Below are 22,783 nucleotides of genomic sequence, written 5' to 3'. Positions count from 1 at the left end.
CATTGATTTTATATCAGTGAGCATCTAAATATATTCTCAAAATATGTTATTATTATTCAGTATGCTTATAAATAAAGAACAAGCCTGCTTTTGAATAATAACTAGCATGTGAAATTGTGGTATGTGTTTGACTTGTTGATGGAGGTTGCATATTTTACAAAAACTTTGTCAAATACGCAATCAATGGATTTTAATGTGTTTCTTGTACTTTTTTTTTTCACAATCTTCTCAACCTGTTGCTGTCTGAGGAAAGCACAAGAAGCGGGAGGGTGACAGGTGGAGTGAAGTACAAACCCTTTTTTTCAGGATAAAAGTGTTGTATAGCCTACTTTAGGAAGCAAAATACAGTATTGTACATGTCATGACACTCAAAATATCATTTGGTTTCCATGTGTTCGTTAGGAGTCTCTAAATGTCATTTTGGAAAGCTGCCTAGACATAGCTTATAAACAATGCAGAATGCTATTTTTTTTGTTGCTATTGTCAGCAAATTTGAAAGAGGATTTGTCCAGTGTTTTGGCTGTGGCTCGATTGTATTTCTAAGAATTCCAGGCACCGCCACAATAATTTGTATCCACTCAAAAACAAAATATTTTCAGTGACAAAAAATGGTGCTTCTGTTACTTTGTTTTAGTAATACTTACAGTAATTCAGACTCTTGGCAAACAAACCCTAATGGGTTACCTTTCAGAAGACAGGGTTATACCTATGGTCAAAATGGTTCAAGAATAGTAACCATTTACTATTTTGGGTATGACATTGTTAATCTTGTGTCAAGAAACGGGGTGATACTTGAGGGGTTAAGAGGTGTTTGTATGGTTATTAAGGAAAAAAATTGAGGAAAAAGTGCATTTTGAATTCATTTATTAATATTTATTAGACCTATTTTTATTTTATTTTATTAAATCTTCTGCTGCTGTAGCCTAGCCACTTCAGAGGTTTGATGAATTGTGTGATCACAAATGCTCTTCTGCATACCACCGTTGTAATGTGTGGATATTTGTGTTACTGGCACCTTCCTGTCAGCTTTGACCAGTCTGGCCATTCTCCTCGGACCTCCCTCAATAACATTTCTGCCCTCAGAACTGCTGCTCACTGCATGTTTTTATTTTTGTTTTTCACATTTCTAGAGACTGTTGTGTGTGGAAATCCCAGGAGATCAGCAGTTTCTGAGATACTCAATCCGCCCTGTCTGGCACCAACAACCATTCCACGGTCAAAGTCATTTAGGCCAAGTTTTTTCCCCATCCTGATGGTTGATGTGAACATTAATTGGAGCTCCTGACCCGTATCTGTATTATTTTAAGCATTGCACTGCTGCCACACGAATGGCTGATTAGATAATTGCATGAATAAGTAGGTATACAAGTATTCCTAATAAAGTATACTTCATAATATTGAGCAACCACTGTCCACAGTCTTTTAAGCAAATCCATAGATATACTTTTTTGTGTAGTTTTGTGTTTCCGGCATACAAAAGTATATTAACCAGGAACAGGAAATCTCTTATAAGAGTAGGCTACTTAAAAATCATTAAAAAGAAAGAATGGCTGTAAAGTCCTGTAGAAGAAAGACATACACTGGAGAGTAGCCAAATGATAGAGGTGGAGAAACAGAAATGCTAAATAGAAAAACAAAGTATTAACCAAGTTTATCCTGCCTATTGTATTTATATTTTTGTTGTACTTACCATAAAGTACATGGCTAGTTGTATTTACTCTGGGAATAAACATAAGCATAGTTGTTAATTAAGTTAAATCAATTAATTAAAATGCTAATTAATCATTTAAGTGAGAAGCATGTAGAGTGAGCAGCAGGGTGTACTACAGTCTAAGCTGTTTGCAGAACAGTAGGTAGGGTAAGCAATAGTGTGAACTGCAGAATATGCAGATAGGTGAAAAGTAGGCAAACTGGGTTGTGGAATAAGTAGTCTGGTGAACAGCAGGTAGGGCAAGCTGTAGAATAAGCATTTAAGTGAATCGTGAGTTAGGTGAGCTGTAGAATAAGCAGTTTGTTGAACTGTAGGTAAGGTAAGCAGCAGGGTCAGCTACAGCCTAAGCTGTAACAATTAAATAGTGCACAGGGCAAGTGAAATCCTCTTGAGATTTGATGGCAGCAGTCATAGCTCACAGTTAGCCATTGAGACCAGCTCCTGTGTTACACAACATTAAGATGTATGGAGTATTGTGTAAGTGCTGCAATCTGCACTTGTGTTTATTGTTTTTGTGGACTGCATGGGAGCCCAGCAGGTGTGCCACACTGCTGTCAGCAGAAAGGTTGTGCTGATTTGTTTGGGGGGGGTGAGGAATAGCTACAACCCTTAAGTGCTGAAAGGCAAACTATCAAAGTCACTCCAGCTTTCCCTTGTCCCTGTCCCTCTCTTAAGCCCAGTTTGCTGGACTCATATGTACTCTGTAAGAGAACTTTACAAACGTGTAAATGTACAACCTTTACATTTGTTTACAAACTTTGCAGTTGTCTGTCTGAACTAGCTCCACAGGCTTTGCATCATTCCGGCTCAACCACCAAACAAACTGTACATTTCTACAGCCCAATTTGCAAATGTTTACTCACACTATTTCAAAACTGATACCCTCTAGTTCAAAACCTAATGTATAGTGCTGAGTAAAGTTCGCAGACATGCTTCTGATCGGGAATTAGTTACTGAATCACACCTGATTCAGTTGGAGACCAGCCCAAGCGTTGAGGGAATTTCAATGTAATCTTTGGAAAGATTTTGTTCAAGATGGACCCAGGAAGAAATGTAAAAGTAGGTGAAAGAGGAAGACAAATGGGTAGATTGAGGGGGAGAGGGTGAGGGAGAGGAGTACAAATTTGTGGTGCCATTAAACATAAAGGATGGATGCCTGATGCCTGGATATATCTGCTGATGATTGCCAGGGATGGATCAGGCATGCACTGAGGTTCTTCCCCCAGTGTATAGCAAGAGAAGACATATGAGGGGATGTCGACGAGAACATTTTCTATTTTCTTTTCAGGTTTTTGCCGTTTCTTTTCACTGTAAACTACATCAATCTTACTGTATCCATCATCAAGCCATTTGTCTTCCTATTTGGCCCACCTGTTTATTTCTTTCTGGATCCATCTTGAACCAAATCATGCCAGAAATTTCCCATTTTTTTGTAGACAAAATTAAAATTCCCTCAATCAATACTTCATTTCTACAACTATTCTGAAAACATTTATGCATTTAAAGCATTTAAATCATATCTGTGGCTTAGCAAATTTCCATCCACTTGATAGATTTTTAACTTGAGTGTGTGAGTTTTGAAATAGAGTTTGACAGCATTTGCAACTTGAACTGTAGAAATCAGGGTTTCTCCTTTACCGGCTCCACAATCTACCTTTTAAATTTGAATCAGGTTCAGACATCCTGATTGGTCTCTCATGTGTATCTCATAAGATAAGCTACCAAGGAACCCAAATTGATAATATATCACTACATACAGCCCTACAGAGCAAGAGAAAAAAGCTTTAAAAAAAAAAAAAAAAAAAAAAAAAAAGCTGGAGAAGCTTTAAGAGGCAGATAGAAATAAAGGAGGAAAGGAGGAGCGAGAGGTTGTGTGCAGTGGCAGGTTCTGCAGTGACTGTGGAATTTCCTGGGAGCACTGGCCTGGAGCCTGTGGTCAGACCGGGAACGTCAGTGTTTGGCCTGCACTGGTGGAAGACTAGACCACCCAGTGAGTCTCTCCTCTTGGTGATCTAGAAAGACAAATTGGACATGGAAAACACATTAGATCGGTTTGAACATGCAAAGGCAATGCAAAACGATCGGTTAGAACATGGAAAATACATAGTTATTTAGACTTGGAATGTTTTGACAGGACATTGACTTTCAAAAACCTGCTCCATGCTACCTGATGTGGAGAGCAGAATGGGTGTCTTAAGGGAGGGACTGCAGAAGTGTGTGAGACGTGGAGAGGCACCAGGGAATATGGCTGTGTGTGTGTTTGTGCGCAAATGCGTGTGTGTAAGGGTGTGTGTGTGTGTGTGCATGTGTGTGTTTGTGCGTGCTTGTGTGCGGGAGCATGCGTGTGTGTGAGTGTGTGTATGTGTGTGCATGTGCATGTGTGTGTGTGCGCATGTGTGGATGTGCAGGCATGTGTGTGTGTTTGTGTGTGTGCAAGTGCATGTGTTGTGTGTGTGTGGATGTGTGTACATGTCTGTGTGTGCGAGTGTGTGTGTTTGTGTGTGCATGTATGTGTGTGTGAGTAGGAGAAGGGGTAATGATTTGTTTGTTTGTTTGTCCTGGGCTCTTGTCTGGGAATTGCTCTGCTATGTTCTCTGACACAAGAAAGAAAACAAATGGCCAGCAGTTATTATTACTGGAAACCTGTATCTGTGTGGCCGTTATGGGACTTTTTAAAATAACTTAATTGCGGCACAAAAACTTTCTGAATCAAACTGCATTTCCCCCTCTTGTGATGGCATGTCTGACTTCACCTGCCCCACAGGCTCCCAACAACAGCTGTAATGAGATCAGAGGAGCGGTGGAAACTGACAACAGTCCCGTCTGTCACACAAACACACACACACACACACACAGTTGTATGGCCCACTGGTTTCACAAATCCTGTTACAAGCAAGAAAACTAGCTAAATCCCAGATTAACACAAATCAGCAGTATAATATCTCCTATGTGGTCAAAGTTGAAATATGATCCTTGACAAAGCTATGATTACCGGTTCTTTATTATACAAACATACAGTACATGAAATATGGTAAGTAGAGTGCACAGTCTGTAGCTAAGCAGATTTATGGAACCTTACCTTGACAGGAAAAAACATTTTAAACTAAATTAACTAAACTCAATTATATACGTAAACGAAAAACAGGCACTTGGCCTAAATGCGTTATACTATAATAATATTATACAACTGTCACCGGGGGCTCCAGCTTAAAGCTGTGTGCCTTAATTGATGTTTGAATTTCCTTAATTTAGTCGCGTGTGAGCGTTAATTTGCTGTGGAGATTTCGGGGAGGATGAATGGGCACAGAGATGATGGGGGGCCTGTCGGTTGTGGAGCTGAGAATGACCTCGCGTTACGGCAGCTCGTGTCTCCTCAGCCGAGGACGCTGTGAAATGCGGTGCTCCGGCCAGTCTCCCTCCCTGGGGTCTAATTACATTGTCAACAGTTAAATCGTCGGAGACATACAGTAGCATCTGCTCTTTAAAGACAATTCACCCATTGAACCTAAAGTTACTGCATGGCTTCTCATGTAACTCTCCTGCTGCGATGATAGCATAAAGCAGGGGTTTTCAACCTTTTCAACCAGCCTTCTGAGGACCCCAAACCGGGTAAAGACATCTGGGGCCCCTGTCAAAAGTTAAAACGAGTTTATTTAAAATACTGTTTCATAATTTAAAATATTTTCCATAATCTATATAAATATTCATTGCATTTCAAATCTGGCCAAGGACGCCCTATAGTACCTTGAAGGACCCGCAGGGGTTTGTGGGCCACCTGTTGAATACCCAGGGTGTAAAGTGTAAAGAGATTTACACGCTGTACAACAGATACACATCAATGATCCCCCCACTGATTTAGTTTTCTCTTTTTCTACTAGAATACCAGGTTTGTGTGTGCGTGTGCCTGTGTGTGTTTCTGTGTGCATGTCTGAGTCTCTGCATGATTAGATCTCTGTGCAGCTGACTTAGGGAGGTTGCACGATATGTATTTGAGAAGATGTTGTTGACTGTCTGAGATTATTGTTCTGGTATTAGATTTTGTGAGGTCATTAGACATGAATGGGGTGATATGTTGTTTGATCTGAGTGAGATGTTCATAAGTCTCTTTGGCCTATGTGACATAGAATTGAATCTCTGTGAGATAGTTTGTTTGGGTATTGGGTCTGATGTGTGTTCAAGATGGCAAACGTTAGCTAACAGTTTGAAAAGGTAGTGCAAGGCCAACAAAAATAGCTGCTGATTGGGAAAGCGCAGAGAGACCAAACGTTGACAATTATTTGGCTGTTACAATACACTTTAATCAATGTAATATTTGTTCTTACCTTGAGAAATAAATTTCGGGTAAGCAACGATTCAGCTTTCTGGCACTGATCTAAATGGAATGTTCATTTAAAATCGTTCAGCAGTAACTGTTTGCTGCAAACATAGTTTGCTGTGAAAGTTTGCGTTCTTGAAGGCACGTCTGAATGAGGTGGTCATCAGTGTTGAACGAGAGGTTGGACCTTTACTGTACTTGTTTGTGAGGGAGGGATGTCTGTCATCTGTGCGCAGGCAGGTGCGGGGGTTTATGTTTTCTGTGATAGGGGGTTCCTTTCTGCCAGCATGTCTGTGTGTTTTGTGTGGGCATTAATGCTGACAGTACATGACACCTCATTAAGTTCGACTGTCCCGTCTTATAGATTTTCCTGTCTCAGCGAAAACAAGGGGAGTTACCCAGCTGACAGGCCTGCTTTTGTTGTTTTTTAATTAAGTGGGCAGACAAAGGAGTGTCTTCCTCCAGAGCCAAGGGCCTGTCTTTGGCCTGCGGATCCCATTAAATCTGTTCGGGACTGACCGCACAGGCCAGAGAGTGACGTTACTGCCACGGTCACAAACGCCCAAGCCTGTGACGGCTCCCAGGAGATACTACAGTCTCTGCACAGCCTATCAGCCCTTTGCTCTCCAACGCCCGCTCTCCCTCTGTTACATTGCAGGTATTTAGCTGATACTTTTATCCAAAGCAACTTACAGTTGATTAGACGAAGCAGAGGACAATTCCCCCTGGAGCAATGAGTGGTTAAGGGCCTTGCTCAAGTGTTGTGCAGATCTTATTGTGTCTACACCAGGGCTTGAACCACCAACCTTCTGGGTCCCAGAATGTATCTTTGCCATCTTCCCTTATTATGGTCTCTGCTCTCACTATCCTCTCCTCTCCTCTTTATTCCATCGCTAAACTCTCTCTCTCTCTCTCTCTCTCTCTCTCTCTCTCTGTCTCTCTCTCTCTCTCTCTCTCTCTCTCTCTCTCTCTCTCCCTGTTCTGCTGGTGCATATGTTATCGCTCTGACTCCCAGCACTTGGGGCCCAGACAAAATATTTTTGCAGAAAGCATGTGAGAGTTCTTAGGGGGGTAGGGGGTAGGGGTGGGTGGAGCCACTTTTAACAACACAATTGGGTTAGTCCCCAAAGATTAGATCCATATTTTTTCGTGGGAAATAAAAGTGTGCTGTGGTGATAATGTTTTCAGTAGGTTTTCCATGAGTGTCCACACAAAGCAAAAAGAAGCAACCACAATTTAAATGAGAAATGTTTTAAAAAATCATGTTGTGTGGAGACAGCATTTCTGAGGTGTGAGCCCTGCATTGACTTGAATCAGTTCGTCTCTTGAATCAGTTCGTCTTGTGAATCAGTTCGTCTGGTGAATCAATTTGTCTCTTACAGTACATGACTGGAATTTCATCAGACACTTTCACAGGGTGAATGACTCACGATCAGGAATACGGTTACTATTCAGTCATGTCAAGGGCATCACGAGGGATTGAAAATGACACAATACAAACACTGTTGCATCACCTCACAGGACATGCAAAGGTGTGCGCATGCGCACAAATCACACTGCTGTGCTATCAGGTCACAACAAGACACAACATTGTGAACAGCAGACTACCTGACCATGGTGACTGATAAAAAAAACCCCAGAGAGACCTTGGAGAAGGACAGGAAAAAAAAGAGGTAATGAGATCTGCTTGGCCAGTGAGACTGAGACAAATCCTGTCACGTAGAGAGGGATGGTGGGGAACCTGCAATGCAAAGATGGTTGGCTGCTTTCAAAGTTTCCGTGTTTCTTTACCTTTATTTCCTGGATTCCTGCCAAACACCTCTCAAGAACATGGAAGGGAACGAGGAGAAGAGATGAGGTCTGAGGAAAGAATTTGTTCAAAAGTATTTGGACATCCACATTCACTCCAGTGTATGTCTTTTTAAGTGACATTGAAACCCCCTCTAATTATATTATAGAATTCTATAATTCTAATTCTCTAACCTTAAATCATACTGTTTTGTTAATTGTTAATTGTGTTATGTGTAAAAGTGATTACATAATACTGTTTGTTTGATGATTGATTCAATATGTTTAGCCTTCATTTGTAATTTGCTATAATCTTTATGTCACATAGTTATTTGTTAATGCCATCAAACATTTCTGTAGCCCTCTAGGGTCATTGTTATTTTTGTGCATTTATAAAGGGTGTTCTTCCTTCATTGCTTCCCTCCATAGCCTTTCTCATGAATAAGCTTTTCAGCCCTCCAATTACTTCTACGATGTAAAGACCTCAGGGACTTGCATCTTGGATAGCCCAAATCGCTGTATCCTTCACGAAGTAAGAAAATGAGGACGGATCTCGTTTCCTTCCTTTGTTCATTAAACAATTAGAATTTTCCCTGCCATGACACCCAGTTAGTTCCTGCAGACCACAAGGAAACAAGGGGAGAAGGCAGGAAGGAAGGATGCACTTTTTACAGCTCTTCTCTGCACTGTCAGAACTATCTTCCTGGCGGAAAGTAGCGTGTCATATGATTGATGGGGGCATTGACCAATGTACCCCAGGCCTTTGGTTGAAAAAATCCTACCGTTTAATTCCAGACTATAGCAAGCACATGTTTGCACAGTGCCCTCTAAGGTTCAAAACAGGAATTGTAAGGGAATCACCACTGACCCTATTCTTATACTTTCTGCTTGGCCATTTTCACCAACTGCAGTAGAAAACTGTTTATCGAACTTTACGATAAAGCTGACAATGATGAACAGACAATATAGAAAATCAATCCATGTTTCAGCACGTTAACAGTGTTACTGTCAGATGAGAGAAAGAGTAAATGGATAAAGCTCTAATTTAAATGCTCTAACAGTTGTTGAAGTATATTTGGCTGACCTGGTTGGAAAATACTGAAACATCTGGGCAAATTATGCAGATTTTCTAAAAGCTATAAACAGTTTTACATATTGTCCATTTCTACAGCTGTATTTTTTCTTCACTGCTCCACGTTTATGGTAGACGGTAAGATTCATGTGTGTGTACATGTGTGTGAGAGAATTTGAACTAATTAGAACTTTGAAGCTGAGTGCGTATAGGTGTTTGTATCCAAGTGTGTGTGTCTGCATGAGCATGTATTAGTGTGCTTGTGTGTGCATGTGTGTGTGTGTGTGTGTGGTGATACTGAACTCTCGGGGATGAGGGTAATCTGCACAGTTAGACAAAGTTAGCAGAACAGGAAAAAAAAGACGGGAAGCTGGAGAGGCCTGAAACCATGGAAACGGGGAAGAAGTGGCCCCGGATTTGTATGTGAGAGAATACATTGACCCATCGGACTGTGGGATGAATACCAGGCCCATGTCAGAGTGAATAGGGAACAAGCCAGCTTCCACAAGGGTATAATGAAGGGGGGGTACGTTCTCCAGCCCTCTCACACAGTATCTTCGACAGACATTCTTAGGAGTATGCCATCACCTTGCTGGTTGGGGCCAAATATGTACCATAACAAACCTTTCACCAGTAACAGTTTCAAAACATTGTAAAATAAGTTTTAAAATGTATATTTCAGAATACTGGTGGTGTGTCTATCCTGACTAGCATACTGGCACAGTGAGAGCCCGGTGCTGGTGCTTGAGACAGTGGACATGGAACATTAGCTGGTTTTCTTTTTTTAATCTCACATTTTTGGTGAATTTGTTACTAAAGGCATTTCTACTCCATCTGGCCTGAAACAACTTGGATAATGCTTCTGCTGTTAATAAAACATTAAGAGTCTTTACAGCCTCAAACGTAAAAAAATAATAATACAAGAAATATATATTGTGTACAGTGCCGTGAAAACGGATTTGCATATTTGTCTCACTGAATGGTTTCAAATTTTAGACAAAATGTACACAAGACAAACGGATAAACACATTTCTTTATAATCATTTCATTTATTGGATAAAAAAAAGTTATCAAGCACCCATCTCACCCTGTGAAAAAGCCCCCTTAAATGTAAAAAATGGTTGCACCAGCTTTAACATTAATAATTATAACCACACTTCCAAAAATTCTCTTTTACATCACTGTGGAGGAATTTCAGCCCAAGCTTGGCAGAAATGTTAGTTCAGACAAAATGGCCGTTTTTTTTGTATAAACTGCTCATTTCAGGTTGTGCCACAGTATCTCAATTGGGTTCACTTTAATTTTGTTTCTTTTCAGCAAGTCACATGTGGACTTGCTTTTGCATTTAGATCATTGTCTTGTCGCACCATCATTTTCGATCATTGTCTAGCTGCATAACCCAATTAAGCTTCAGTGTCAGATGATAGACAGATGACCCAACATTCTCCTGAGGAATTTTCTGGTTCCTTTAATAATGGTAAGTCGTCCAGGTCTCTTGGCAGCAAAGCAGCCCCACACCATCAATATTCAATATTCCCCATGTCGAGATAATGGCTCTCAGTGTAGTTCAGTGGAATCACAAATCCACTAGTCAAAGTTCTGACTTGAGCCCAATGGAGATTCTGTGGTAGGACCTGGAATTTGCAGTCTATGTTGGGAACCCTACCAATTTGTCTGAATTAAAGCAGTTCTGCAAAGTTTGGGCTAAAATTCCTTCACAGCGATGTGAAAAACATCAAATTATAGGAACGGTTTGGTTGTAATTACTGCTGCTAAAGATGGTGCAACCAGTTAAATTTAAGGGGGCAATTACTTTTTTCACATTGGTGATAAGTTTTTGATAAAAAGTTATCAAAAACTTATCACCAATGTGAAAAAAGTAATTGCCCCCTTAAATTTAAATTTAAATTTAAAAAGTAATCATTCAAGAAATAAAATAATAAACTGCTTATATGTGATTCAGATCCTAGAGAAGTTCCGTTATAAAATACCACAGAATACTACAGACTATCTTTGTTTAAATTGCGAAATTCTTGTTTTACCAGTTTTCCAGTGCAACACAAAACACCAGAAAGCAAACTCATAGCCCATAAGTACTATGAAAATCTTAAAAGCTAAATTAAAATAACTTCGTTATTTATGCCTAGAGTGTAATAAGTAGAGTAATGGCCTATTATTGTATGTGTATTTATGCCTTGGGTTGTATGTGAAGATAAGCAAGAATGGCGAGAACTAATAAAGAATAATGCATGGTCCGATGGCCATACAAATGGAAGTATATACTGAGTACTATGTATTTCTACCAGACATTTAAATAGGCGCTGATAGCCGTACAGCAGCCTATACCATCGGAAAGTGCCAAAAAGCTAAGAAAACAGCAGGACGGAAACACACGTTTTCCAACCATCATAAGTAATTGTCATAAAATAATCTTCATCGATTATATTATTATTACTATTATTATATCATAATTATATTCACGGTAGCAACAGTGAATTATTTAGTTAGGGCACTACAAATGGATACAGAACCAACTATTTCCATGACATTAACACGGATCAGCTGTCCGGAGAAAACCTCTCTCACATGGTCAGCACGCGCTGTTTCCCTCTCTGACGTTCGAACGTGGCAAAGACATTGCAAGCTCATTTATTTTTTGGCACGCCATGACTACAGTCTACATTACGAGCAAGATACCTCGTAGCTAGACAGAAACAGCGGAAAAGCCTCCTGCACTTGTCAAATTTCAACTACTTGCAACTTGTTTCATTCATTCACTCATAGCCTACCACCCGTGCGCGGGTCTGTAATGTGTCATCGTTGGTAATTAGCTTATCTACATCAAAACACACTATTAGAACCTCAAATAAGATATCACAATGGATACAACAAATTCAGTCCTATTTATCAAGTCTAGTTAAATTATCCTGAAGTGCCGATTTCAATGCGTCATTATAAATGAATCTACTGCCAAACCGTCTCCGGGTGGTCCACCCACCCGGAGACGAGGAACCAATCGTTGTTAAGCTCGGTAGTTGCACTCGCCGGCTCACTCTCTTTTCTCTTCAGTAGCGGTTCAGAGCACAAGCGGGGTACGCGTACCGAGCTGAGAAAGAGACACCGGGAAAAAACTGCATATCTCGGATCTGGATGCAATAACCATTCACAAAAGAAAATCGAAATTATTAAGGAAGGAAGCCACGAAAACGAGATAACATTCAGCGCATTCGGGCAAGGAGTTTTGATTGCTCACATTGCACAGGCATACCCTTCAGTAGGCTACGGTTTTCATTTTTGTGATCATACGTAGATCCTTGTCTTCTGCACTGGCTTAACATAACGAGCGCAATAGTTGTATTTGGAAGTCTTTTAAGTGTTGGTGCTTTCCCATGACGAGCACCCTCTTGGAGAGGGTTGATCTATTGAATATGTGACATCTGCTGTGCTTTGGATTGTAATATCCCTTGAAGATCTTTTTTCAAATTAAGGAGACGTGAAGCGCATACCGGAATTCTGTCGTTTCTGGATGAATTGAGAGTCAGTGGCAACATTCACAAGTTATTCTAAAAGGTTTTTTTTCCCAGGTCCTCTTAGGACTGGAATGGAATCCATCATTCTATAGCCCTCTTGAAGAAATAATTCATATTTTTGCGTTTAATTCCTGCAAATGTGTTTGAAGCTTCTTGTCAGCTGAAATTTTGAAACAACGACATTCACCTTTGGAATTACAACCATGAACTTTGTTGCCAGCTTGTTTAAATTATTTTTCGCTGCGCTTCTTCATTTATCTGCTGTAAAGGTAAGATCGGCATGCGTTTTTATGATAGCGGGTGTCTAAAATCAGACCAATCAGATAGGGTCAGGGTTTCATTAATAAGTGTGCTGCATCGTCCTTGTCGGTCCACTATAGGTCATAGCTCGTGTTCAAACAGATTGTTCTGTCCTGAGAGTATTTTTGTATTTTTAAAATAATGCGATCATAGCCCGCAACAGCTTGTTCGTGTGACTTTGGATTGTTAGCTGCGTGTCCTATGGGCCATTTGTATTGGTTGGCTATTGTTGGGAACTTTTCCATCACTAATTATGAAGGTCTGCTCAGTCACATTGTCGTTGTTATTGTGCGTTAAAGACATAGTGGCGTTTTGATGTGGTCTAGCAGGATTCGAATCCGAGTTGTATTGCGTTAAGTCATAGCGTTCCTTGAGCTGACAGGAGGCTGTAGCCACATCCCCTCCTTGTTTCTCGTCAATTTCGCTATTTGCTCAATGCCGTATTGTTGTCATTATTATTATTATTATTATTATTATTATTATTATTATTATTATTATTATTATTACTACTACTACTCGCTATTTTTCGGCCATTTCGATATTTAAACAATTATAGCCTATGTCAGTAGGCGATGTTGCAGTTATTATAAAGTTTTTTGGGATTGTCGTAACATATTTTAGAGGTCTAATAAATCTTGAACCATGAATATGGCATTATAAAAAAAGGCAAAAGTTGAAGCTAAAGTTATTTTTTTCTTGCAAGGAAGGTCGATTTCCTTTCATGAATAACACGCCGTTAACCCATGTAGCCTAATAAATATGGGGAGACGCGGTATCATCAACATCCTGCCGGCCTTCAACTCACGAACTCCCTCTGTTCCCGGCCAAAATCCGATTTGACTGTTGACCATAATCTTGTGTGCTGCGCCACAACTGGAACGTCTCCGTTGTTTTCACAACGATCAATTTAATTAGTAACCCTCCACCAAGACGTGAGAATAAAGATTCACAGGTCCTCCCCCCTATTTGCAAATCAAATACAGTTGAAGTTTTACTCAGTTACTTGCGGTTTACTTTCTACTTTCACTCCTCAACAGGGGGGTCGGGGGTTGGGTTTAAGGGTGGGGGTGGCTTACATTCTACCCAACTTTATTGTTTGTACCCTACAAATGCACAATGTATTCATCTTGTGTGACTAAAAAGGCGCTGAATTAAGTCTGAAACAAAAATGACTCCAGCCTCACCCAACTATTGCTCAGGTGAAATTGACGGGTTTCTCACGCAATGTTTGAAAGCTCTTGCGCGATCGTCACTCCAGTAGTAGGTTAAGCGGTGCAACTGTGCCAAACCAGACACATTCAGCGATACGGATACGTTGTGAGATGAATATATGACATGGTACGTAGGACTAAACGGTGCCAAGATTTGCACTCAGGTGATCATTCAACCCATATTCCAATTTTAGTTTTTGGAAACGACTTTACTTTTCTGCGTGTGTGCACAGTAAAATATGATCCAGTGTTAATTTAACTCCTACACAGTACACGTGTCCAAAAGGAACCATAGGCTACTGTAAGAGTTGATTTAACACGGAATAATTTACAGTATAGGAACAATGTTCCATGTTTCTTGTACTAAGAGCTTGTGGCACATTATCTTTCTATAACTATTAATGACGCTGAAAACTGCGGTTTAAAATAAACATACAGTGTGTTCTTCATAAAAGATAACACTAAAGGCTATTAGTCTTTAAAGATATCTGTAAACAAGCCGATGAAATATAATCCTGGACGATTGACGTGTGAATGTCGGCTAATATTCATACGTTTAAATGTGTACGCGTGTGTAAATTAATATGAATTGGTAAATATGTCCCCTTTCTCTGTTTTTAGACTGCCCACATACCCAAAGAGGTGGAAAACAGTAAAAATGACGGTAGGTATCCTACGCAGTGTGATACTGTGAGTTCGAACCGCTTTTTTTCGTTTTGTTACAGGCGCCCCCCAGCGGAGACATTTTTACGACGTAGGTCTGCATATGTTCAGACTTTAATAGGCCCTGCTAATATATTCTATATATACTGCATGTGTTGATTCTGTCTAGATGTCCAAGAATGTTATTAAATGTCAGCGAGAAGCAGCAAACATGTGGCTCTGCCCAGTGTCTCAGAATCAGACAAACTTACTCCCTAAGAGACCAGATTATTAGTCATATTAAGATGTGGAACCAACAGTGTTAGTCCACGGCTGTTGTCAACAGAAGGGGCTGCAGGTCTGCACAGATCTGGTCCTATTCTCAAGGACCTCACAAGTTGGGACACATAAATCAGATGTCCTACCTCATTTATATGCAGTTACTGCACTGCAGGTTTTCCAGGTGGTGTGAGACAGTGGTCATAAGTCTTTAGGCAGCCTGAGACCACCAGCGTCTGTGGCGTCTCAAAGGTTAGAGGGTAGCCGGGGTCACAGGGAGGGGCCGGGGTTGCCCTGGTAGTGCTTATTCTGGGCTGGATGAGGGCTCTGGCGTCAATAGGGATTAAGGGGGTGTGTAGACTCAGTGGGTAGCAAGTAGGATGGGCACGTTTGCTACCAACAGTTGTGAGAGAGGGAAGGGGTAGAGAAGATGTTTCTCCCTGATTCATTAGAGGCGTCCCAGACATTGGGAAACGTCAGGTTGAGCATAGGGAAAACAAGTTGTTGTCAAGTGTCCCCCAGAGGGTCAATTACCTGTACCTTGGCCTGTGCTGGCTTTCTAAGAGTCGAGACAATGAGGATGATGATGATATTGAGCATAATGGTGCTGACGATGTCAACGGTGATGATAATGATGATGATAATAGAGATGATGTTGAGAATGATCATGATGATGATGAAGATGAGGATGGTCATTCTCCCATCCTTCCTCTCTGTAGTCGTTCTCTTCATGGAAGTGTACACTAAGAGCAGCTGCCAGACAAGGGAGGTCCTTGTGGACATCTACCAGGAGTACCCGGAAGAGATCGAGCACATATACATCCCTTCCTGTGTCGTCCTCACACGCTGTGGAGGGTGCTGCAACGACGAAACGCTCGAGTGTGTTCCCGAAGCGACGCGCAACGTCACCCTGGAGGTGAGCGCCCTCTGCCTTTCCTTCCCTCTCCCTCCTTCCACCCTCCCCCAGTCTGTCGTTGTTTCTCCCTACCTTTGGTTCCATTTCCATTGGTCTCAAACCCTTCTCAATCCTCCCTACTTTCTGCCTCCCTCTCTCCCTTCTTCATTTTTCTAGTTCTTTCTCTGTTCTTTATTCCTTCCTCTCTTCCTGTCTCTTAGTCTAGTCTTAGCTCCCCCCACCTCTCGCACTCTGTCTCTCCTTTCTCTTCAGGGGAAAGCCACCATGACTTTGCCCTGGCATGTCAGTTATTTTGTTTACCCCACATACACTCTTTAAACGCTTGTTGATGTGGTGGCCTTGATTGGCTTTGGTCAGGCTAGCCGCTGGCAGGAGGAGTGTGATACAGGGATGGGATATAGTGTTTGCGGTTCTCCAGTGTCAGTCTGTGGTCAGGGAGAATGTACGAGGAGTCAGGCTTCCCGCGCCTTGTTTTCTCATGACTAGTTCTTAGGCCCGTCTTTGCTTTTGTCTCTCCGCAGGTCAAACGAGACAAACCGCTTCATTTGAAACACAATTTCCTGCTGAGTTTTACGGAACACACAAGTTGTATATGCAGGTAAGAATCGCTACACACGTTGTAGTCACGCATGCATCCACGAGACAAACACACGTACACATGCAAAATGCCCCCGTGTGCAGTTTCAGTGTAAAATCTCCTTTATCTTTATCTTTGCAGACCAAAGAAAGAAGTTCAGAAAGAGAAGAAAGCAAAGTAAGTTCCTGTTTTTTTTTTTTTTTTTTGGCTTTTTAAAATGAAAACAAACTTGTGCTGTAATAGAGCATTAAGGTCTCAGAATCAATCAAATTTAGTGCTGTAATAAAGTTGTAATAATGCTGTAATAGCTGGAGTAGTGCTGTAATATGTGTTGTAATCAGTGCTACTGTATTAATACTGTTTTAATATGTGGCATCCTGTTGCACCTGAGGTTTAATAGTACTGTAATATCAGGAAATTAGATTCAATGAAGTTCTATAGCTGTATTGTTGATAATTGTGTAAATTAATAGTGCTACTGTTGAACTGATATAGAGGGAAATGGTTGCAGTGTTATGAAATAGGTGTAATTATAATGTAATTGAGGTATAATGGAGATATGATGGCTTTATAGCTTTAAATGATGCCTAATGGAAGCATGGAGATGGTATATGGGTTAAAATGGTGTTCATTTGGTAATGGTGGCGCATTCAAAGATTTGTAGAGGGACTGGCTCGATACTAGAGATGTAACAGATGATGGTGACATGCACTGCATTGGCACAATAGCGGAGAAAAAGGAGTTTCAGACGTTATATGCATGTTTGGAGGAGATGCTTTGATCTTCTCTCCAGTTCGACCTTGTCTGACCCAGTAGCGTCTTTATTGAAGACCTTACATACTCATGTAAGCCCCTGGAGGTGGCATGGTACAGAACTCATTCACACTGGCCCCTGGTTGTTACTTATATCTGTCTCATTGCATTGCAGAGTCCTTCCTTGTTTGCCTATCAGCAGTCTGTGCCTATGTTTGTATTTTACCTGCCATTGACCTCAGATCAGAAACCTCTTTCATGTCCTGTTTGCCTGTTCAAACAAAGCAATGCTCTGTACAGGCCAAAGAGGCCCTGTACTGGGATCAGTATAAGAAACAGAGGGTTCTGTTCTGAGAGCTTTATGAAGATGAGAGGGCACTGTACTGGGATCAGTATAAAAAGAGAGGGTCATGCTCTGAGAGCTTTATGAAGATGAGAGGGCACTGTACTGGGATCAGTATAAACAGAGAGGGTCTTGTTCTGAGGTCATTATGATGTAGAGATGACACTTTTCTGGGGTCAGTGTCAGGGAGGGAGCCCTTTACAACTTGCCTCTCAGTTTTCATTTGGAAGGTTTATTTTTTATTGCTCAGTTAGCCGCTTTACGGCATATAGCGCTCGCTCACCCGCAGCTTCACACCACCCTTGTCTTCCCTGACAGCCTACAGTTGCTCAAGACTGACCTTTGACCTTTGGTACTTCCAGATTCTAATCATAGCAACAGGTGTTATGTAGTTAACCTATTTTTACTTTTGAAGTTGTAAATTGCGGTGGAACTCAGGCATGTCGACACTGATTACACAGAGTGTGGAAACTGACTGACAGAGTACAGGGCTTTTTTGTCAGGTTGGAGAGAAAAGCTTGCATGTGACCTGTATAACAGGAAGGGAGTTTCTACAGTTTTGGTGAACACTTTAAGGGTCTCACAGACTGATACAGAATCAAAACAAACAGTGCGTCACACCGTCTGCATGCCCATTCGTTGTTCCCCTTTGAGGGCTGCCTTTGTTGCTGCGTTCCCCTTGGCTGTTTCCCGTTTATTGGCTGGCTGGAGTGGAGCACTCTGCTTTCCACCGTTGTCCGTACAGTCAACCTTCAAAAGAGGGACTCCTTTTAGCAGATTAGCTTTTGACCAGAGCCTTTTTTTATCTAGCCGATTACCCTCCATTTAGATGCACCTGCACTTGTTTTTCTTTATTTTCCAGAAAACGTGGGAGGGGCGAAGGACAAAAGAGAAAGAGAAGGAAGGAGAGGGGGAAAAAGCGACACTTGTATGTCAGCTGCACGTGTCCCATGTTCCCCCTCACCTGAGCGTGTCTCTCTTGGTTGTTAATTTAATCGGGGAGGTTAATTAAAATCACCGTTCCGTTGGCATGATGCTATCTCTCATGGTTTTAATCCACCAGAGAGATGAGGGCTATGGAGGTGAGGTGGTTCTGATGGTAACCCTTGCATGGCTGCCCGATGGCACTAATCCTGTCCATTGGCATTCTGCATCATGCGCTGTTGGGTCACTGCGTCGGTGTGTGCTACTCGCTCCGTCTGTGCTGCTCATTCTGGTTCTTATGGTGTTTGTCCTTTTCTTGTCCAGTTTTTTGGTTAACTTTTCAATTTTTCAGGACTGTAAGAATATTACCTGGCTGGCAATTTATATCGTTATAATTGTGTTGCTGATAATAAGAGTGGAGTGGCTTGAATCTTTGGTCTGGAACAGTTTCAGAAATGTCTTGAACAGTCCTGAAAGACCTAGCTTTCGTGATAACCTGTCGTGTGGTGCTGTAATACCGAGGGGAATGGTGAATAGACAAGCTGAGACATCATGTGCGGAACTTCTCCAGTGTTTTTGCGCCTGTTTAATTGGTCAGCGCTGTCTCTGTTCTTTAAATGCAATATGTGTGTCTATGTGTGTGTGTCGGTGTGTCTATGTGTGTGTGTCGGTGTGTAAATGTACATAAACTGTCTGTATGTCCATATGTGAGTTTTTGTGGATGTGTGTGTACATATGCACAAGTTGTCCCAGTCTGCAACTGTTCAAGCTTCTACCCACTCTTCCCTCTCTGTCTGGGATAAGCAGAAAAAAAAGCATTATGAGGGGTGTGGTTATGGTGTATTATCCAATGCCTTTCGCTTGTCGGGGGTGGGGGTGGTTCAAGGGGTGGTGCATGTCCATCTGTCTGTCTGTCTGTCTGTCTGTCTCCCCCTCTCTGCTGGAACGCTGTAGCTTAGACTCTTTCTCTCTCTCCCTTTTGCCTTTTTGCAGCCACTGTGAGCCTTGTTCAGAGAGGAGAAGGCGCTTGTATGTGCAGGACCCCTTCACCTGTAAATGCTCCTGCAAATACTCACAGTTATACTGCAAGTCCAGACAGCTTGAGTTAAACCAAAGAACTTGCAGGTTTGTTTTTGTGACAACGCAATAAACAAAAAAGAACATCTCTGTTTCTCAATGCAGATGTCTGTGGAGGGTAAAGCATGCTTCTCGCTGGCCTGGAAAGCTCTGCGTGTGGCTGTGTGCGTGCGTGCGCGTGTGTGTATGTGTGTGTGTCCTTGCCCTTGCTTTGGACTGCTGTTTGTGCCCTGGCTCTCTGTGGCTGCTTGATGTCAGAACCCGCCATTTTGGATCTATGGGATTCAGAACCCACCATTTTGGAACTATGGGATTCAGAACCCACCATTTTGGATCTATGGGATTCAGAACCCACCATTTTGGATCTATGGGATTCAGAACTCGTCTGTCCTCCCTTCATCCCCGTAGGGCGTAGGGTGCACCTGCTGTAGATTACTGTCTACATACATGTTTGATAGTTCATTATTCCATTACAGACATTACAGCTTTTCTCCTTCAGAATAAAGTATACCAGCAGGAGACTACTGCTACATCATGTTTGAGATTCCTGTCTACCTGCTTTGGATTAGAGTATACCTGTTGAAGGTGAAAGCATGACATAGAGGTTACAGGACAGATGCTGAAATATACAATATACCTACAGGTGCACACATATTTTCACCACATTTATAAGGTGTCTTGTAGAGATTACTGGATAAAAAGATTTAAGCATGCTGAATATATATTTTTTGGGTATACATTTTCAAGGTTATGTATACCTTTTAAAGATTACAGTAGACCTACAAGAAAGCAAATGTGCAGTCAAGTTATTTTCACTGTACATAATGATATGTTTGGTAGATTAAAGAATTGGCATCAAGCAGAGACATTGTGCTAATTAGAGTCATTTTGACCTTCTCTAACACTCTTCCCATAATCCATTTCAGCTTGTAATCACACTGCAAGACTCAGGCTGTTAATGTTGTTTCCCTATGGCCTTATTACAGAGAATGAGAGTGCTTATGACAGACATGTGCATTATCTGTCAAATGGCAATTAATCACTGCTGACTAATAGTAGAAATCCCGGGAGTTCACACTGCACACTCACACCCACGCATGCATGTTACAGTAATTTAGATCGCAGCAGAAATTTGGGTGCCGGTGTTTTTTGTGATTCTTAATTTTGGGATGTAGCCTAATTGCTGTGGTGGCCGGTTTGATGACAGGGTGGATGCAAAGAGTCTCCACGCTGTTTGCTTCTTGTGGTTGGGGGTAAGCTCATTAGCATGGGGCTGCTGCAAATTAAATCCTGACTCCTCTATGCCGATTGATGATGGTACCAGGGGTCACTGAATCATGGGACTGTTTAACTACTTCTGGAAGAACTCGTTATCCACCCCTGCCATCAACCCTTGACCCTTGGGAATGGCACACTTAAGGTGGTCAAAGGGTGTGGGGAGGCGGAGCTTGATTAAACACATACAAAGCAAGGGATTGTTCTCCAGAAGTGGGGGGACATCATGTGACCCTGGCCACACAGGCCGTCTAGTGGTTGTAGTAAAAGGTGGGTCACTCTAATCTCTACTTTGTTTTTGTTGTCGCAGATGTGACAAGCCAAGGAGATGAGAAGCGGGGACAGGAGCTCGGACATGAAGGAGGATTCTTTGCACGGCACTTTGAACTCAGACCTTTGAACTCTGAACCTTTTTCTCAGAGGATGCATTCCCTGGACTGACTGAGAAAAGAGAGAGACAGGAATAACCCTGTCCTATATTCTTTAAATATTAATATATATTTAAAGATGGACAATGATTAATATGTACTGCTGCTATCAAGAAAAAACTATTTAAAAAGAACTATCTAAAGCAAACGAGTGCACCAGCATATGCTGCTGGTGCGTGAACAGGACTGTGTTTTTTTGTTTTTTGTTTTTTGTAGTAATTTGATGTGAAAGTTCACTGGATATAATATCTGCTGTGGACAACGACCACGAAAACAGAAAGTCAAGTGCTGTTCTTTGTCAAAAGGCACAGAGGAGACTTCGCCATTCGTCTGCCAGAGAAATGCCGAGTGCATTTATGCAAGAAGAGATGGAAGGAACACCTATCTGCATTAGTGATGTCACTTCCTGCTAGCTGTGGAATTATTGTATCCAGGGCGACTAAAACCCAGTTGGACTGGGAGCTCAGAAACTTGTAAAGGGATATTAACTGTAGGTATATATAGAAGCTCCTGAAATGAACTGACTTGATAAAATTAAGTTTCAAGGAGAATTGGCATTCATTGACACTGTAGAAATGGATTACACCCATCCATTTGCTTGTGAGATTTATTTCCCAAAGATAACATTGCACACACTAGTAAGAATAATAAAGATATGGCAAGATAACTGTCTTTATATACATACATACGTAATATCCCTTTTTGTAGTTTTTTGCATTTAATTTATGATGTTAGAACATTTTCATTATTCTGTGTATTTAAGTGATCTATTTATATGCAGTGTTATATGAATAATATTTTGCATTTTTTGTTGCCTGACCCTAGAAAATATGATAACTGTTGACACCTTTTGTTTCTTTAAAGAAAAGGAGAAAACAAACAACAGAAAACCACTTTGACATTCCTGAAGGAGCAATTTTGATTTAAGCGTGAGACCGGGTTCAGTAGCGAGCCTTAGCCTACCACTCCGCTGTATACTATCGCGGAGCACGTAGGCGCTCACAGTTGGATTCACATTGGGTTCAAATTTGATTGTTTGTGTGTTCCTGTTGTGTTCGTGTCGTGTTTGTGTTGACAGCGTGCGTTCGCGGTTGGTCTGACGGCCTGCTGTGTCCTGCCTCCCTGCGCTCTGACCATGTTCCTCTGACCCAGTGGGCTGAGCTGACCACTGGGTCTCACAGTAAAATATCACATTCTGTTTTTGTGTTAATGTGACAGATATGTGTCATCCTTTTGTTTTTGTTTTTGTTTTTTTTGTTATCATGCGCAGCCACATTTTTAGTGTATTTTCACATTAATATATTTATTGGTGCTGTAAATTGATAAGTTTAAATAACATCCATTCTGTTTTTAGGTTAACTAGTATACATATTTATTTTAAAATTATATTGTTTTTTATTAAAGTAAAAATGAAATTTACTTTGTCTTATATGTGTGAATATTCCTGATGGAGTCATAGCAGACCCTTCTTGTGAATGCTATCAGCCCAATTATTTCCTGCACCATACTCACAAATCCTCTTCTACACTTGTGTGAGTCCTGGACCACAGATAAATACAGTAAAGTGTATGTCATCCTTTTGTCAACATGCTATGGTATTGTTATTGTTTTTTTATCAGACAGGCAATTCTATATCAGACAGG

At 41.3% G+C, this 22,783-nt stretch overlaps 1 protein-coding gene across 4 annotated transcripts; it reads left to right on the top strand.

Moving 5' to 3' along the window:
* The first annotated feature begins 11,963 nt into the window (after positions 1–11,963).
* On the top strand, positions 11,964–22,559 carry LOC133135502 (vascular endothelial growth factor A-A-like). 4 transcript variants are annotated; one of them, XM_061252551.1, is made up of 8 exons: positions 11,964–12,685; positions 14,549–14,591; positions 15,568–15,764; positions 16,286–16,362; positions 16,483–16,518; positions 18,299–18,364; positions 19,354–19,485; positions 21,023–22,559. In XM_061252551.1, exons 1-8 carry the CDS (start codon positions 12,620–12,622, stop codon positions 21,042–21,044), a joined length of 639 nt encoding a protein of 212 aa, XP_061108535.1. In that variant the 5' UTR covers positions 11,964–12,619; the 3' UTR covers positions 21,045–22,559. The 4 variants fall into 4 exon arrangements, with proteins under 4 accessions (XP_061108535.1, XP_061108543.1, XP_061108552.1 ...); XM_061252559.1 differs by lacking the exon at positions 18,299–18,364; XM_061252568.1 differs by lacking the exon at positions 19,354–19,485.
* Positions 22,560–22,783: the final 224 nt, after the last annotated feature.

This window comes from Conger conger, chromosome 1 (genome assembly GCF_963514075.1).
Source record: "Conger conger chromosome 1, fConCon1.1, whole genome shotgun sequence".
NCBI lineage: Eukaryota > Metazoa > Chordata > Actinopteri > Anguilliformes > Congridae > Conger > Conger conger.
Note: the sequence above shows the minus strand (reverse complement) of the source record. Positions and strands in the feature narration are given on the sequence as shown.